Source organism: Diabrotica undecimpunctata, chromosome 6 (assembly GCF_040954645.1).
Source record: "Diabrotica undecimpunctata isolate CICGRU chromosome 6, icDiaUnde3, whole genome shotgun sequence".
In the NCBI taxonomy this organism is placed as follows: domain Eukaryota; kingdom Metazoa; phylum Arthropoda; class Insecta; order Coleoptera; family Chrysomelidae; genus Diabrotica; species Diabrotica undecimpunctata.
In genome coordinates, this window is record NC_092808.1 from 15852173 (window position 1) to 15867825 (window position 15653).

The 15653-nt window shown below is 33.6% G+C and overlaps 1 protein-coding gene across 1 annotated transcript in view; it reads left to right on the forward strand.

Annotated features, from left to right (window-relative positions):
- The first annotated feature begins 601 nt into the window (after window positions 1-601).
- The window catches only part of Rhp (GTP-Rho-binding protein rhophilin), a 324144-nt gene continuing 309092 nt past the window's right edge, over window positions 602-15653 (forward strand). Inside the window, exon 1 of the mRNA XM_072534289.1 lies at window positions 602-1047. Within this exon, the coding sequence (XP_072390390.1) occupies window positions 958-1047 (90 nt within the window). The 5' untranslated portion in view covers window positions 602-957. The remainder of the gene's footprint in view (window positions 1048-15653) is intronic.

Here is a 15653-nt window from a genome sequence, read left to right on the forward strand (position 1 = left end):
TCTAAATCATCTAAATTTTTTAGATTTAGTACTTCAAAAAAGTTCACGTTTTTTTTTACCAAGACCATTTAGGTTACTACATATAGGGTGAAAAATTATTTTTTATTTTATTTTAATGTTTATTGCAAATATTTGCACAAGAGACCGAATATATTTAACTTTCCTTGATTGTGGAATCGGATTGCGAAAATTGTTGAAGGAATTGACCGGATGAATAAAAAATTTAAATAGCAATAGAAAACATAATTAAAAAGGCATAAAAGTTCCAAGATGACAAAAAAATAATAATTTTTTCACGGACTGCAGGGAGGTTCGGATTTGAATCTCATCAGAGTAGAAATTTTAGCATTTAAATAATTAGTAATGTGTTGAATGAACATAGATTATGAAGCCAGCCATCCTAAAAAGTTAATATAAATTGTCCATCACTGTAGATACATTTTGATTACTAAAACAGATTACTTTGATAAAATACAATAATATATAACAATTTTAATCCTTTTTGTTTACATAGTAAGCAGACGATCGCATTCACGCGAAAAAATCGATCGCGAACAGCGATTCTAGGGTGCCTATGACTAATCATGGGAGTCGTAGGTGGTCGTGCAATTGCAACATACGCGGCGAGCGCTATTGTTTTGTTTACCTGCGCAATACGTTCGAATCCTCGATTGGAAATATCATAGAGATAACCTCAAAATGCGCACCTGAAAAGGTAGGAACTGTATTGTTTGGTTCACTGGCGGCGGACGCGCGTTCAAATTTTAAACTCTTCTAACTTTTTTCAGCAACTGATACCGAATTTCAGATTATTACGGACTTGTTTTAAGATAAATTCTCTCGTAATTGATGTAGTGATAGTGACAAAAACGACAAAAAGGAATATCTGTGTGAATCTTATATTGCGGACTGTGTTTTTGTTTTTATTATTGCTGTGGTGTGTGACGATGTGACATAATGTGTGATATAGAAAGAAGTTTAGAAGAGATTAAAATTAATGGGACCTCTGACAGCTTGGATGATTTACCTAAGCGGCCTTTTATCAGGGTAAGTAATAAATTCCGTTTAAAAATATTCTGTTAAATGTACGATATTATTTTTAAATAATATAATCTCGGTATTTAACATGTTTAATAGATTTTAGAAAACATGAAATACTCTTTTTTTCCTAGTAGGTATTTCCCTATAGTTTAGACTTAGACGATGCTTTTTAAAATTATTGTTATTTAAAGTTTGAGTTATCTTTGTAGTAATTCTTGCTTTTTTTTTTAAAGCTGGAATTGCTTCTTTAAATCCTTATGTGTTATTTTTGTTCTAATCATTTTTCATATTTTTTCCATCAAAAATAAGTTTTTCTACAATCTGTTCTTTACCTTTTTCGAGTATTCTTAGATATTTTTTAATGAAAACAACTATTCCTAGTTGTCTGTACGAAATTCTCAACATTCTTCCTTATTTTGACATTTTATTAGGATCCAATATTTAACAAATATTTATTTTTAGTGTTCAGGTCATTGACGCTTTATGTTGATGAAATGTCAAAAAATCACGTCTTTAATTATCCAAATTTTCCAGATCCCTTCAATTCTAATATGTTTTCTATCAGTAAGCTTTTTCATTATTAATTTATTCTGTATTATTTATTATTCAAATATTTAAAAGCACAAAATAAGAATAAATAACAGCTAAATTTGATATTAAAATGTGGGAAATGTATTACGAAGAGTTACTAAAGATTGCCTGATACGAGGAACTCTTAAAAATGTTGAGACAGTTGAAATAAAAACGTAACATACTCAGATAAATCCCAAACAAACTAATAAAGTGAGGGGGAGAAGAATTGCAAGAAATTGAAATTGCAAAAGATTGAATCACACATTCTAGGACCAAAAATAGTTCGATTGAACCTAACTTACTCTAAAAAAGTTACAGCCCTCTGAAATTACAAAATTAAAATCGATTTTTTCCAATATATCTTCTTCTTAGAGTGCCGTCCCCCTACTGAGGTTGGCAATCATAATGGCTATTTTTATTTTTGAACCTGCTGCTCTAAACAAATCAATCGATCTGCATTGATACCAATCACGTAGATTCTTCAGCCATGAGTTCTGTCTTCGACCAACAGATCTTCTTCCTTGAATCTTTCCCTGTATTATGAGTCTCAAAATTTCATATTTTGGTCCCCTCATCACGTGGCCTAGTTATTCCAGTTTTCTGGTTTGTATAGTGGTGATTAGTTCTGTTTCTTTACCAACCCTCTCCAGTACTTCTTTATTTGTAATTCTATCAGTCCATGATATTTTTAATACTCTGCGGTATAACCAGAGTTCGAAAGCCTCGATTCTTTTTAAATTGCATTTTTTTGTATGTCCAAGTCTCAGCTCGATATAATAATATTGAAAATATATAACAGCGAATGGTACGTAGTCTGATCTCCAAATTTAGATTTTTGCACGTTAGGAGTGGCTTCATTCGTATAAATGCTGATCTGGCAATCTTTATTCACCTGTTTATTTGTGCATTATGATCATTGGTCTCATTGATCAAAGTTCTTAAGTACTGATATTTTTCTACTTGTTCTATCACGTTACCATTAATTGCCAATAGGTGATGTATATTTTGTGGTCTTTTTGTAATTAGCATGTACTTGGTTTTTTTAGCGTTTATAGTAATTCCCATCTTAGCACTATTCATACTTAAACTTTCGATAAAATGTTGTAGATCTTCTATACTCGTTGCTATGATTACAGTGTCATCTGCATATCGTAAGTTGTTAATTAATTTTCCATTAACGGTAACTCCCGCTTTGATATTATTGAGCGTGTTTTGGAAAATTTCTTCAGAATATAAGTTAAACAAAAGTGGCGATAAAACACATCCCTGTCTAACTCCTCTACAGATCTTTATTTCTTCTGAAAGTTATCCATCAATTTAATATACCTAGCGAAAACTGGTAATTAAACTAAAAAGTTAATAAAAAACTTTTATTTATTAAAAAAGTATAATTTTTACAAAGTAGGGACAAATTTAATATTTTGTATGTCCGCCTTTGGCTGCTAAAAGTGCTTGAACACATCGAGGTATGCTCTCGATACAGGCTTGAATAGTTTTCTGGAGGTGAGGATTATGATTCCACTCATACATGAGCGTTTCAAGTAACTCCCTTTTATTAGTAATGTTTTTTTTTCGCAATCTTCCTTTTCAGTAGTTCCCACTCATTCTCAATAGCGTTCATATCAGGCGAGTTGCCTGGCCAGTCAAGAACTTTAATTTTTTTTTGTTTTAAATAAGTTGAAATACTCTTAGCCTTGTGGTAAGGAGCACCATCGTGCATAAATATGGGTTCCTCTTCTCCAGGAAACCATTCCTGCAACTGTGGCAAAAGTCTAGTCTCGAGTACTTTCCGGTACTGGTGTTCTCTCATCATGTTTTCCACCACGTAGAGATGACCTGTACCTTTGCCGGATACAACCGACGAGACCATAAGTGACGGTGGGTATTTGATAATGGGAACAATGCAGCCGGGCTTGAATTTCTCGTTTGGATGTCGCCGAACAAACTTCGTTTTTTCTGTCAAAACTTGAAAAACGGATTCGTCCTAGAAGCAGACCTGAAATCAACAAAATTTTTAGAAATGCTCATGTGTTTTTAGTTTTTAATATTGATATTCAAGCATAACAACACAAATATCTTTTTTCCAGTCTTCCACTGTCCAGTTTTTGTATTTTTGTGCCCATTCGAAACGTTTCTTTATCATAGCCGGAATAAGTCTTGGCTTTCGAGCTGGTCTCCTAGCTACCAGTTTGTTTTCGACAAGGCTCCGACGAACTGTTCTTTCTGAAACACAAATTCCTTCAGTTCTTATCTCGAGGGTAAGCATTCGTAGTGGTTTTTTTCTGTTTACTAAGCAAATATCTCTTATTTTGCGATCATTCCTAGGAGTAGTCACACGATGTCTTCCGCTGTGATCCTTACGCTTTGGATCCAAACTGACTTCAGACGCAATTTTCTATTTTATACTCCTTACAGAACTTCTTGATACTTTTACCATTGCTGCTATTTCATTTTGAGCTATTTGTCCAGCTTTTAGGAGTCAAATACCTGGCTACTCGTTTTGGTGACAGATCAGCGTTTTTCCCCATCTAAAAATGTACAATACCATTAATTATACCAATAACTTCACTGCATATGCTGTCTAGAAATGGCGGAGTTGCCAATGTTAAATAGTACAATAATGTTACCATACTATATTAAATGCTGCTATGCCAAAAAATAATAACATTCCTGTTGATCTTCTTCTTATGGTGCCCTATCCAATTAGTGGATGTTGGCGACAATTCTGGCATACTCCTCTCGGTATTGTGTGGCTCTAGAGAGCATGGGCATGAGGTTTGTCCAATCCCTTATGTTTTTAAGCCATGAGTATTTCTTTCTTCCGATACCCCGTTTTCCTTTTATCTTCCCTTCCATAATAAACTTTAAGAACTGGTAGTTGGAATTTCGAAATATATGACCCAGATAAGCAGTTTTTCTTCTTTTTATTATTGGCAGCAATTCTCTGCCCATTCGATTTAACACTTCGACATTTGTTTTGTGATCTGTGCAGGGAATTTTACGTAGCCTTCTAAATATCCACATTTCAAAGGCCTCCACTCGGTTCATCACATTGGCCTTTATGGTTTAGGTTTCTACACCATATAGCAGTATGGAGTAAATGTAACATTTTACAAAGCGATATCGAAGCGTTAAGTTAAGGCTGCTGTTGCTTAGCAAGGTTCTCATATTAGTAAATGCTGTTCTGGCTTGCTCAATCCTGCTACGTATCTTCCGTTACCCAACTACCAAGATATCTGAACTTGGGGACCTTTTGGATGTTTTTATTGTTTGCTCTTATATTTAATTGCATATTTCGTTTTCTGCTAACCACCATTACCTTCGTCTTGTCTATATTAATCTTTATAGTGTATCATCAACATAGCAAAGATTACTAATAGTCTGTCCATTGATTTTGATTCCATCTTCAGTGTCGCTTAAGGCTCTATCGAAAATCGTTTTAGAGTAAAGATTAAAAAGGAGGGCTGACAGAACACAACCCTGTCGTACACCTTTTTCGATTGAGAAATATGATGTAGACTCCAGTCCTACTCTCACAGATGCCACTTGATTCATATAAAGGTTCTTTATGATTTTAAGGTCATTCTCATCTATCGAACGTTCCTGGAGCAATCTTACTAATTCTGAATGATTAACACAATCGAACGCTTTCTGGTAATCTATAAAGCATAGAAAGACTTTTTTTTGCTGATCTCTGCATTTCTGAAGTAGGACAGTTAAGCTATAAAGTGCTTCTCTTGTGCCAAATCCTTGTCTGAAACCGAACTGTGTGGGGCTAATGTCTCTTTCACATCTGTTGTATATTCTTGTGTGAATTATCTTTAAGAAGAGTTTTAGGACTGATTATTCGGAATTGGTCGCAACTATTGGCGTTTGGCTTTTTTAGGATTGGTATAAAGGTTGATTGAAGCCAATCCTGTGGTATTTGACCGGACCCATAAATGTCATTAAAAAGATCTATCAATACGTCTATATTGTCTTTACTCAACATTGTTAGAACCCCTATGTATATGTCGTCTGCGCCTGGTGCTTTTCCCCATTTGCTTTGTTTGATTGCCCTTACAACTTCTGACTTCAATATTTTGGGGGAGGGCTCACTTTTATATTAACTTTCAGAGTTTCTTCTAGTGTTGTCTAAGTATAGTTGCTGTGTGTAGTTTCTCCAATGTTGAAGTAGATCCTTGAGATCAGTAATTAATTTATTGTCCTTTACAACACTGTTAAAACGGCAAGGTTTTGTATGATCTGTCACTTCTTAAAAAAAAACTTTCCTGTTGATAAAAATTATTAATTAAAAAAAATTCTAATTTTTAATGCTTGGCCTAATAATTTGGCCAGGTACTGTAGATTATATATTGGAAATAGACAAGTGGCTTTTTTTATGGCAGTAACATCTTAAAAAAAATAACAGTGATGTTTGTGCACCCTATAAAAATTTTATGGAGGTTTTGTTCCCTTTTACCCCCCCCCCCCCCAAATGCTTGTATACGATTTAATTAAATTATTATTGTGGTCCATTGGTTAAACACAATGTTTTTAAGACTTTTTTGCCACTTAATGCCTTTTCGATAAGCCAGTTTTTATCAAGATTGTGGCTTCTTTTGAAAGCCATTGAAAGAGTGGCTTCTTTTTTAATACGTATTAAAATTTCTGAGTACCTAACAAAATGTAAATTATAAATAAATTTTCATATTATTACCAGGTCTCTATAATCTTACTTAATCATTTACAAATATGTGGTGGATTTTACAAATGTTCAAAATGACCTCCATTTTCTTGAATACACATTCGGCACCGTTTTAAAAAGGAAAATCAAATATTATGAAAAATCGTGAGCTCCTGACGAAATCGATTTGCATCTTACATGATTCTCTTCCTTAGTTGTTGTTCGTTCATAATTGCTACGGAATATACGCCCCCTTTTATAAAACTCTAGAAGCAAAAGTCAATTGGGTTAAGGCTAAGTAATAGGCGCATCAGGGCCCCTTCCACTGTAACATCCAGGATACTTACCAAAAAGATATTCTCTCATTTTATTATGAGAATGTACTGGAGTGCCGTCCTGTAAAAACGACATATTTTTTCTGACTGCGAGATTGACTTCGTCTACGTACTCTGGTAGCACGTATTGTAAAAATTATAAATAATTTTCACTATTTAAATTGTTTGGACGAAATACTGGCCCTATTGGGTTATTGTCCACAATTTCTGCCCAAACATTGACTTTTAAAAGTTCTTTGTTGATGAGAGACTTAAACTTAAAGGTAGCTTCGTCGGTAAACAAAACGTGATTAATTTAAGGATAATTTTCATCCAGTAAATCTTGAACTGGTGTTAAGTAATAAGGATGAAACTAAAATAATAAAGAAACTAAAGAAAAATATGGAGGACCAGTACTAATGGAGTATTTGAAAAATTTGCTAAAAGAAGTATGGGAACAAGAAACATACCGAAAGAATGGACTGACTGACCAAATCACAAAAAAGGCGACAAAAGTTTATGCCACAATTACACGGGAATGGCGCCACTAAATGTTGCCTATAAAATACTTGCATAAAAAATGATTTAATAAAAAATATATAATGACATAGGGGACCATCAATACGTATTCATAAAACTAATAATAAAAATAATATTAACCCTTTTTTTTTCAACGGTTTTATTACAGTTCCCATAAATTATCCATATTTTACATTCTATCGAGGTACTTGTATCCGTACTAATTAACAATTAAACAACCATTATTATAATTGTCGAAGCGTGCTTCTTCTTAGACTAATTCCCATAGTTATAATTAGTTAACAATTAATTTCCATTAAAGTGCAACAAACGGTTTGACGAATTAGTTTATTTTCCCATCAAATTGTTGTATCAAACACGAAAGGAAACAGCCTTAATGTTGATTATAAAATGAAATGAAGTGATAATTGGTTTCAGCTATTATAAAACGAAATTATTCGAACTACAAAGGTTGTCCAAGTGAAACACGTTTAAAAGGCTTAATTTGTTTTGTATCCAAAAGAAATTAGTTCTTCTTCTTCTTAAAGTGCCCTCTCCTCAATGGAGGTTGGCTACTACAATTTTAAACTTTTCTCTATCTTCAGCTGTTCTTATTAGCTGTTCAAAATTTAGCCCTGTCCATTGTCGGATGTTTCTGAGCCACGATAGTCTTTTCCTTCCTAGGCCTCTCTTTCCCTCGATTCTTACTTTCACTATAAGTTGGGCATATTGGTACTTATTATTTCTCAGTATGTGGCCTAGATATGATGTTTTTCCAACTTTTACTGTGTTAAAAAGTTCTCTTTCCTTACCTATTCTATGCAGCACTTCTTCGTTTGAGGTATGCGATGTCCATGGAATTTCGAGTATTCTCCGGTAGATCCACATTTCAAAGGCCTCCAATTTATTTACGGTTGATGTTTTAAGGGTCCACGTTTCAACTGCATATAGAAGAGTCGACCAGACGTAGCATTTTGATAAACGTAGTCGAATTTCGAGTTTTATTCGAGAATCACAAAGCAGTTTTTTTATTTTTTCGAAAGATTTTATGGCCTGTTCTATTCTCGATCTTATTTCTAGATCAGGATTTAGGTTGCTATCGATCCAACATCCCAGGTACTGGTTACAGATCCAACATCTGTTGACCTGTTCTAAAATGTGCCCATTTATTGTGCAAGGTTGAGGTACGTTTTGGTTTTTTCGGATTGACATCACTTTGGTTTTTTTAATGTTTATTTTCATACCAAATTGCTCACAGGTCGAGTTGGTCTTGTCGATGAGTCGTTGTAGACCTAAGTCGGAATCCGCAATTAACACTGTATCATCGGCGTATCTGATACTGTTGATATTTACGCCATTCACATTGACTCCATCTTTGAAATCCTTCAATGCTTCTTTAAATAGAAACTCGGAGTAAAGATTAAACAGCAGAGGCGACAGAACACATCCTTGTCTAACTCCCCTCCTAATTACTACTTCTGCGATCTAAACCGACTTCTTGCAAACGTTCTAATAGTAGGTCGTGTCTTACTTTATCAAATGCTTTTTCGAAGTCTATAAAGCATATAAATATATATTTATATTGGTTGTAGCATTTTTGGGCGAGAACTAGTAAACTGAACAGGGCTTCTCTCGTTCCCATGCCGGCTCTGAATCCAAACTGATCGTCTCCGATGATTGTTTGGCACTTTCTATAGATACGATTATGTACGATTTTTAGTAGGACTTTTACTGCATAACTCATAAGGCTTATCAGACGGAACTCATTGCAGTGTTGTGGGTTTAGCTTTTTTTGGTAGTGGGATGAATATTGGCTCCAGCCAATCTTGGGGTATTTTACCTGTATCATAAATGCGATTGAATAAAAGGACAAATATTTCGATATTTTCTTCGCTGATTAATTTTAACGTTTCTGGGTATATTCCGTCTGGACCTGGGCTTTTATTTGTTTTAAGATGATTAATTGCATTTAATTGCAATTAATCATCAGAAATTAGTTAACATTATTAAAGTAGGTATGACGTATCTAAAATTCTAATAGATCTCAAATATGTAAACACGCATGGGATAATGAACATAGGGTTCAGTGGAATGATTCAAGTATAGTTCTAAAAGAAACGGATGGTAAAAAGAGAAAAATCAAAGAAGCAGCTCTAATTAGAGCTGCTAAGTAACTAATAAAGTTACTTTCACCTTCAATTGTGGCTTATTCTCATTAAAATAGTAATTTCTTTAAAACGCCACAAGAAAATAGCTTCAGAACAATATTTGAATTACATATTTGATATTTAAAAACTATGATGTTTAAGTTATAAAAGAAATTGGCCAGTTGGCAACGTAGGTCTCCACTGGGGTTGCTAGTCCTTAGACAAAGTCTCTGTGAGGATTTGCTATCAACAAGTATGCATAACCTACGTCGTCACTCTCAGATTCTTTTTTTCTCCTTTGGCTAGCTGGGGATCTTATTGTTTTCTTACTCTTAGCCATAGCAAAATATACACTAAATTTTGTAATAATAAATAAATTTATTTACTTATCCATATCCCGAACTTTGGTGAATATTGTTTTGAAATATACTAATGCATTAACTGTCATTGATTAAATCAATTATTATTAATATTGCATAAACACGACTCTGAAAACCTGTAGAATTTCAGCAATCTATACATGTTATGAAGTTATGTGACCTAAAAAGTAAACATTAGTTGTATAGCACAGCTGTTGTAATATTTTTATCGAACGGCGTTAAGAATACCCTGTTGCAATCGAAAGATTAGACTCAGGAATGTTTATACACGTATAAGGCTCACGCCCAACTTTTTTCTATACAACCCACTGGTACTGCTTGATAATTTCATGGTCGCTTTTATCTACCGCTTGGTATAAATTTACAATAATTAAGAAATTGTCATCTGAATATATTGAATACATTGAGAATCATGGGTGGCATGATTATAATTTGTAAAAGGAGCGTTGGTAAAGATTAATGAAAAGTACAAATATGGTCATAGTATAACTTACACACTATTTATTGAGTTGTTCACTAAAAACAAATGAAGAATCTAAAATTGTAAGTGATTTTAATTCTTAAATATTCAAAAGAAGTATCCCATTACCATTAACTTACCTAAAAATATTCCATTGAAAAATATTTTTTGTTGTTTGTGGAACCGTTTCTTTTCAGAAATCGCTAGCTCTGTATGCTTTATTTATCGATAGTTTTCTTCTTTTTCGGGTGCCCTTGTATAGCGAAGGTTGATGATGACTGCGGTAAATTCTGCAATTCAAAACAAATTGGTCGTTTTCATGGACCAAATAAATGATAATTAAATGATGACAGACTATTCTCCTTCTGCGAAGATTTTCCATCTTATAGACCCAAGTAGATCTTATTAAGTAATGGTCATATAGGTATGGTCATATATGGCCATTTAATGGAATGAGATAATTAGGATATTAAATTAAAAATATACATGTATTATCTTGGGCATTTCCTGAGTTGCTTGACTATTATTATTATAAACAGAAAAAAGCGATCATCAACAGCTTCTTAATTCAACTAAATTATTATTACTATTACCAAAATATAATAAACACATCTGATCCTTCTAAAAGTGATTGAAAAATTATATCTTGTTTTTCGCAATGTAAAAAAAATAAAATAACTAAATGCTATCAAACGGAGGGTAACTAAATTACAGATTCATTAGAAATAGCCAATAACCTGTTCTTTAAAAATGTTCCATTAGAAGCACTTGCGACCATACCAATATTATATACATTTGCAAGACCACTGTATTGGATGACCAATTATTAGTGAATTATTTTTTATAAAAAACATTATTTAACAAAATGTACGTCGAAGGATACCCGGGTACTAGGTTGGCAAACAAGGGTGAACATGATGAAAGGGTTAACATCTTTAGTTAATTTACCTTTTTCAAATGGCGACGTTCAAGATTGTACAAAAACTGGAAAGGCAATTTATGAAAAATGTGACCCAAAACAAGTGAATAATTACCGTCCGATAACAATTTCTTCGGTATTTTTAAAAATCTTTGAATATAGGTATATGTATAAAGACTGATTGAATGGGGAAGAATTACCAAAAGAATGGAAATTATCTATCATGTCAACTATACACAAAAAGGACAGCAAGGATCAGTGTGAAAATTACAGAGAAATTGCGGTAAACAGCACAATAAGTAGGATGTATGGGAAACTTATTAAGAACAAAATAGAAAATGACTATAGAGATTACGAAGCAGAGGAGCAAGCTGGTTTAAGAGCTGGGCGATCCACAGTAGACCACTTGTACTCTATTACGCAAGTTATTGAGAAAAAAACAGCCGTCAATAAAGAAGTTCACCTGGTGTACGTAGACTTACAAAAAGCATATGACAGTGTACCCCTCAGTAAACAATGATCAACCCTATAGCAAACCAACATTAAGCATGGTCTTATCAAAGCAGTCCAAAGTCTGTATAATGGAACGACTGCAAAAATTAAAACTGGATCAAGGATATCTGAGGTATTTAAGGTCACGAAAGGACTACAGCAGGGTTGCTGTATTTCGCCTACCCTTTTCAAAATTCATCAGGAACAAGCACTCAAGCTGTGGAAAAGAAAATGTAATAGCATAAGAATCCCTCTCAATGACGAGACTACACTGTACAGCTTATGTTTCGCTGATGACCAAATACTGATTGCTCAGGATCATGACGACTTGAGTTACATGACTCGGAAGCTAATAGAAGAATATAACAAATGGGGTCTAGAAGCCAACATTAAGAAAACTGAAACCATGTGTATTGGAGGGACAAAGCAGTCCATTATATTAGACGATGGGGTAGAAATTAGACACTGTGATGAATACAAGTACCTGGGTATGAAGATAACCCAAGATGGAACACTCGATGCTGCTATAAAAGACAGAAACATACAGGGTAGAAAAGCCATATCCATGATGAACGGCATTCTGTGGGACCAAACAATCTCTAAAGCGAACAAACAACTCATATACAACAGCATACTTAAAAGTCTAATTACATATGGCAGTAAAGTTTGGCCAATGAAACAAAGAACAGAGAAACTGTTACTAGCAACAGAAATGGACTTCTGGAGAAGAGCAGCAGGCAAATCAAGAAGAGATCGGATACCAAATGAGAGAATACGAGAAATGATGGGAGTCAAGCATACAATAGTTGATGACATAAAAACAAAACAGCTAATATGGTACGGCCATGTACAGAGAATGCCAGATGACAGGATTCCGAAACAGATTTTGACGTGGACACCACAAGGAAGAAGAAAAAGAGGAAGGTCGAGAAGAACTTGGAGAGAGGGAATTGAAAAAGAACTAGAGGAAAGAGAAATCCCTCCAGGCCTATGGTTAAATGGAGAAGAATGGCGGTTAGGAGTCGGAGAACGCTGTAAACCGATAGTAGTAGTATAAAGACAGCATGGTTTCCAATCTAAAAAATCTAACCATACAGCAATTCATTTCTTTTATGATACTCTCACAAGTTTAATAGATACAGAAGAAAGACCTGTTGACATATGTTGTTATCTTAGCAGAGCGTAGACAGCTGATTTTAGAATTCCTAGGATTTCTAGTCCAAGGTGTAGAGGAAAAATCTGCATTAATTTGTGAATTTTTGAAAATAGCACAGTGTTATAAAGGACAATGCTTCCAGTAACTTTCAAGTATTTGCAACTTTAAACTGTTAGTTATAATTTTTTTATGGCACTTTCAAGGTGAAAAAACGGTGTTTTTTAATTATTTTTATTTTTGTTGTATTAAATTAATATTTTAGGTTAGAATAAGCACAATATTATGAAAGTATTGGTTTCAAAAATTCACTAATTAAAACTAATTAATTTTTGTCTCTCCAGGTTGGACTATTCATATAGATGCATGTCTTGGTTAGAGAAAACACTGTGATGCACTTGCTCCGAAACTTAAAATAAGTTTTACCAAAGAAACAACTAATAGTGACAAGAGAAATCATACGATTTTCTACCTGTCGAAACCGAATTCAAATTTTTCCCACTGTGCCTTCTACAACTTGCAAAGCAAACAGCTTGATGAATTACTCGGCAAGGGAATCTAAAATATGCATTGCACCTGACGTTCATCATGGTCAAAATTCGTAGTGAATTCAGTTTCTGGTACTCCAAAAAGAGGATAGAAATAAAACATAATGACGGTATTAGATTTTTGTTTCGAAGTATTAGATTTTTGTTTTTGTATCGAAACAAAAATCTAATACCATCATTATGTTTTATTTCTTTACTCTGTTTGGAGTACCAGAAACTGAATTCACTACGAATTTTGACCATGACGAACGGCAGGTGGAATGCATATTTTAGATTCCCTTGCCGAGTAATTCATCAAGCTGTTTGCTTTGCAAGTTGTAGAAGGCACAGTGGGAAAAATTTGAATTCGGATTCGCCACAAGCTTTAAACTAAATTTAAATTTGAAGGAATTGTTGAGTGGCCAGATTTTTTATTGAGTTCAAGAATTTTTCCAATTTTACAAACTACTCTTTTTGTTGTTAGTTTGTTTAGTATATCTATTTATTGGTTTATTTTTTTACTTATTTTACCAATTCTTCACAGACTTCGTTTGTTAAAAAAAGTCTTTATTTATTTATTTAGATATAAAAGAACGAGACGACTTATTAGATTATTGTTTATTCTTAAAGACATGTTTTGAAGTATGTTTATATATTTTTTTTAAGTACCGTCTTTTTTTAAGCTTTATTATCATCATTCGAACATTTGTATTTCTTTACTGCTGTTCTAAAGAGTTAATTTGAAGAGCCCTCAGACCATTCTCTAAGATTACGGAGCCAATCTTGCTCCAACGCAACGCTTAGTTGTCCTATAACCTTTCCCTGAATGATATACAAACGTCCAATACAATACAAAATGCGTTACGTATATTTAAATTTTATTTGATTTGATATACACATTGATAATAATAAAAACCGAAAAATAACATTAACAGGAAATTATTTAAAACCATCAAAAGCGGAAAATAACTGACTAAAATTATTTTTAAATATCACTTTTATTTACAAACTAATTTTATAAACAATACAGTTTTCAAGTTTAAACCCCGAAAATGTAAATGTACTAAACAAGGTCAATGTTATCAACATACGGAACTAAATAATTTTTAAAACAATTTTTAATATTATACCTATTTATGTTGTCAAAATAAATCTGTATTACTGATAGCAGATCATACTCCTCAATGTAATGCGCAAATGCAGTTGTTCTGACACTTTACTTCCTGTCTTTCCTTGCAGCATCTTAACGTGTATCAAATACGTAGTTTTTTAGAAAATTAACAGTAAAATAAAAATGTTTTAGTTACTGCTGTACGACATTACATTGGGGAATCAACCGTGGCTTTACTTTCTTAAAACCGGCTTGGTATTCCCTTTATTACCTCATTTTCATATGTGAATAATCTACTTTTTATTACTCTTCCTCTTCTTCTTCTTCCTCTTTATAAGCAATTCTGCCTGTTCATTGGCGGATTAATACCTTTATGGAAGGTTGTCACTCCGTCTTTTGCACGGTAGTCCGATACTTCTTCTTCTTCTTCTTCTTCTCGTGCCACTCCTAGCGGAGATTGGAAATGATCATGGCCACTGCGACTTTGTTAGCAGCGCGCCTAAAAAGTTCAATCGAACTACACCCGAACCATTCACGTAGATTACGAAGCCACGATATTTTTCTTCTTCCCACACTACTTTTGCCCTGCATGATATTTCTTAAAAGTTCGTACTTTTCACCTCTCACAATGTGCCCAAGTATTCCATCTTTCTAGTTACTTCTTACTTCATACTTCTTCTGCCGATTGGTTATTATTTATCTCTTGCTATTTTGACGACACGGGTCTCCTCCATTCTGCTTATGTGGTTATTCCATTCTTTTTTTCTCTTTTGTGTTAATTCATTTATACGCTGTACGTTACATTTTCTTCCAATATCTTCAATTCTCTTTCGATCTCTCAGCATATATCCTGAAATTCTTCTTAGTACTCTCATCTTTATCATCATGTCATTATTGGTCTTCCACTGACTTTATAAATTCTTGACTTCATCCTTTGTGTTAGTATGTCTGTTTCGCCATATAGTGTTATTAATGCATCCTACCAGTCTATTTGCTTTTTGTACTTGATCTCACACTTCTTTGTCCAGGTCTGCATAGCTAAACAGTATAATTCCCAGGTATTTTATTTCCATTACTGGTTGATACTGATGCCATCAATTTCTATTTTACATCTAGTTGGTTCTTTGCTGACTACTATTGTTTTAGTTTTCAGAGATGAGATTATCATATTAAATTCTTTTGCTCTTATGTTAAATCTGTGGACCAGTCTTTGCAGACTATTTTCATCTTGGACTATCAATATTGCGTCGTCTGCGAAACAGAGTATTTTTATTTCTTTGTTTTTCATTCTGTATTCTCTTAGTAATCAAACTTATCCTCTGAATGTCTGAACTCTAAACAAGTTTATATC